The sequence below is a fragment of the Penaeus monodon genome, chromosome 28 (assembly GCF_015228065.2).
Source record: "Penaeus monodon isolate SGIC_2016 chromosome 28, NSTDA_Pmon_1, whole genome shotgun sequence".
Taxonomy (NCBI): domain Eukaryota; kingdom Metazoa; phylum Arthropoda; class Malacostraca; order Decapoda; family Penaeidae; genus Penaeus; species Penaeus monodon.
In genome coordinates, this window is record NC_051413.1 from 19,309,557 (window position 1) to 19,313,579 (window position 4,023).

General features: G+C 35.5%; 1 protein-coding gene across 1 annotated transcript in view; it reads right to left on the reverse strand.

Moving 5' to 3' along the window:
• Positions 1–3,987, reverse strand: part of LOC119591409 — a 7,344-nt gene extending 3,357 nt beyond the window's left edge. The window contains exon 1 of the mRNA XM_037940151.1: positions 3,598–3,987. Within this exon, the coding sequence (XP_037796079.1) occupies positions 3,598–3,778 (181 nt within the window). The 5' untranslated portion in view covers positions 3,779–3,987. The remainder of the gene's footprint in view (positions 1–3,597) is intronic.
• Between the last annotated feature and the right edge of the window lie 36 nt (positions 3,988–4,023).

A 4,023-nucleotide genomic window follows, 5' to 3' on the forward strand; every position in this document is an offset into this window, starting at 1 on the left:
GAGGAAAGATTTTCTCAAATCTGGCCAAAAAAGGATTATGAAACAACCCTGATTGTGAAAAGCTAGTAGTCTAGTGGTTTATCACAAACCAAATTTAAATTTCATACTTATTTCTTCACAAAGAACTAGTAATTAGCCTTGGGCCTCTACTCATAAAATGTGTATATAAACTGCTCTGTGCAAGTGAAAGTTAACAGAACACTCAGATATTAAAAGCCCATCCAAAGTGACTCAAGCAATCACATTGGCAAAGATCAATAGACTAAACTTCTTCAAATATATTCTGACATGATAAGAGTTTGTACACCTTCCCTGGTGATTTCCAAGTTTTATCTTGTTGAATATACATAATAGAAAGTTCTTTGCCAGTGTGTGAATTGCTGAGGCCATGGTAGTCACATGATGCCATGTCCTATTCTGGCCAATTACTACAAAGATGCATTATCAGAAATGTGTAGTTTTTTACTCAAAATCTGTCAGTATTAAATTTGATATAAAAGTATTACCAACACAACCAAAATCCATAACCATAAAGTCAAGCTTCATACATCCAGAAAAGCTACCTCAGTACCTTGATATTGTATTGACTGTAATACAGCACATAAACTGTAGAATAATCATCAACTAAGGAACCTGTCCAAGCTCTATCCAGCCAGAATTTACATCAGGGGTTCACACCCTGGTACTCACAAGTACCACTGTCAGGCAGCACTGTTTCAGTATGGTCAAAATCTAGCTCTAGCTCTTTACCATATTAATAATCCCCTGTGCGACCATCAGCTTCATCCATTTCTTTTGTCTCACATACATATGCACGCATGCAAACACACACAAAAATGTAATAATTAATGTAATGAGCAATGTATTTATTATGAAGCAAACACTTGCTTTGGTTTGTTCTTGAACATCAAATATTTTTAGTCACATATTTAGATACCAGTATATGATATTAAGTAATATATCAAATGACTCTCTGTGTGCTGCTATAATACTATAAAATCTATTGTATATAAAATATAGCTACTTGACTGGTGAATATCTATGCCTTCTAATAAAAATTAATTTGTAAATCTTCAGTTGAGTAATTTAAAGTTCTTGTTACCTTTACATAAACTAAGACAAAGACTTACATTTATTACTTGGAATGCATCTTAATTCCAAAATTCTAAAATTATAGTGCTGATGCCATAGATAAAGAAAACAGGTAGATACCTTTTGGTTTAAAAAGGCTGGTTATCCCTGGCACATGCATGGTGAATTTTTGCTGCTATACCTAAATATGAAGAATGTATGACAGAGCAATTGCTGTGCTCATGCTTCATAGTTAAGTTATATCTGAATCACAAATTTAAGGTAATACTATTTAATACTTGGGTCTTATAATAACAGGGTGTGATAAATAACGGGGAAATTGTAATTAAAGACGTGCATTTTCTAGGGAGCTGCACCACCTACAATTCTCCTTTTGAAGTTATGGTTACACACACATTTTACTACTGAAAAATCTGTGATAACATGCACACACTCCTTGGGTGCAGACCTTGTTACATATTTAGACATGCATCTACTAGTTACGAGCACATAGACTGTAGCTATAAGGTGGAAGACCTTGCACACACAACATAGCAAATCCACAATGTGCCTAAAAATAACAAAAAAGAGTAATTTAATTTGGTATAAGTCAGTGTTACTTATGCAGTAGTAGTATATTTTTATAAAAACTTATTTCTAACTTTATCATTTTTACAGAAAACTAGACTAGAGTCATGACCATGGAGTATCTAGATATGCTGTCAATGTGACATTAACACTATCTATGTGAGAAACAAAAAAGCCAATATCGGAGTCCACCTGTCTTCAACTGACTTGCCTCATTTATATATACAAAGTTATGAATAGCTGACTCCGGAGCTTGTACTTCCACTCTTGATTTATAATTACACTACATTGCAGAGCTCACAAGTTCGGAAGGGTGGCACTGTAATTATATTTAAGCTTATCTAATCTCCACTTGTAGGTATTGATGGAGTCTGCCTTCGCAACTGCTGGGTGTAGAGCATCCCACATGGGAACCACACGGAAGAGAATAGTATTTAAACTAATTTCTAATGTTTCTGGAAAAGCTTGAAGTTGTGTCCCTTATTATTGCATCCCCACTTCTTTCAAACATATCTTGACTTAATTCCTTATGATAGTAATCTTTGATAATTCTAATGTTTCTATCATATCTTCTCCAGACCTTTAATAAGCAAGAATTGGCATTTCCAACTCTCTTGACCGCTGTTTGTATGATACGCTTCGCACCCTAATAACCTTTTTTGTAGTACTGCGTTGAGCATTTTTCAAGGCAGTTTTGTCTCCCATATTTAGTTACATATGTAAATGTAACTATGTATATCGTGCACTAATAATTCAACACTATGACCAACATGCACATGGAAAGAGTGAACATGTACTTGCGTTCTGGATATAATGTAAGTACATATAATCATCTACTGTGTTCATACTATTACGACATCATTCTGGGAATTTTATAAGAGAATCAACTAATGGCTGCCACAACAAATATCATATAATTGTAATTAAGTGTTCATGATGTCTTCATAACAAAGGCACACCAGCAAAGGTAAGCAATTCTCCCCTGTGTATGTTCTCACAAGACATAGCTTTTATTCTTTCTTTTTTAAGGACTTCTGAGTGTAAGTCTACAAGCTAAATGGGTGTTCTTTGAGGCTGTTTGCCAGAATGAAAGAGAGATGCTAAATATGGCTTGACACTCAACACATATGCATTACCAATATCCTCACTATAGTTGGTTTCTGCAAACTAGAACTACTATAGGCTACCTTGACAGTATTTTTTTTGTAATTCATTAATACCAATTTATGGATAAGGGCAATGTGCAACTTTACTTTACAATTATCAATTTTAGACCTTATTTAGATCCTAACATATCGGGCAGAAATCAAGCATTAAAAATACACTCATCAAAATCAAAATCAGCGGAGATATATTTTACTCACAGAAAATAACGGTAGATTTAATATCAATAGATTTCTATCAATATCTACAACTGATATATGTATTAGTAAGTCAGCAGAATTAGTAAATCACAAAAATATTGGCAAAAATGCAAAACAGTCACGTAATCTAAAATCAACAACTCACAAGGTTACTTCACGCCTTTCACGTGCAGGATCTGTTCCCATCACTACTCCTACCGAATCAATTAATTCTTCTAAACATGTAAAGTAGACATGATAAGGATTACATTGGTACCAAACTCAGAGAACTTCATGATGCAATCCTCCCTTATTCTAATTACCCAATTAATAGTTTTATGTGAAAAAGTAGCAAAAATATGTTCTAATCATATCAGTTAAGATAAAAACAGTGAAATCCTTGCATGTCTGTCACATTCTTAAATCCAATAATTCACACAAAACTTAATTATCTAAACCAACCAATTTATTCAAATCCAGAATGGCATCTCCTCTGCATCCCAGTCAATTCCCTTTAAAAGCCAGAGATCACGAATCACCCGAATTATCCCAGCCACTAACTCTCACGAATTACCCAAGCCCCTAGACCCTTCACCTGTTGTGAGTGCATGGAGATGCTCGTGCTCGGACTTCAGCTCCTGGCACACTTGGTCAAAGCAGCTCCTCCTCAGCTTCTTTTTGGTGAAGAAGCGGTGGCTGGTGTCCCACAGCACCTCCCGGGCCCTGATCTTCTCCAGGAGGGACTTAGTGAGGCCGGGGCTCCAGACGAAGGCCATTCCTGCGGCCGAAAGGTTCGGGGTCGAAGCTCAAGCGAGAGCCACACTTGTCGTTTTTGTAGTTTAAATTGTCAAATATATGAGCTTGTACTGTAATATAGAGAATTCTTTTTATATAAAATGTCAAATATACGAGCTTGTACTTTAATATAGAGAGACAAACAGGAACAAGGGGAAAATTATAGCCCAACTACAAATGTTTAATGGTCCCCATTCACAAGCTTAACTCACCAGCATGTATTCTA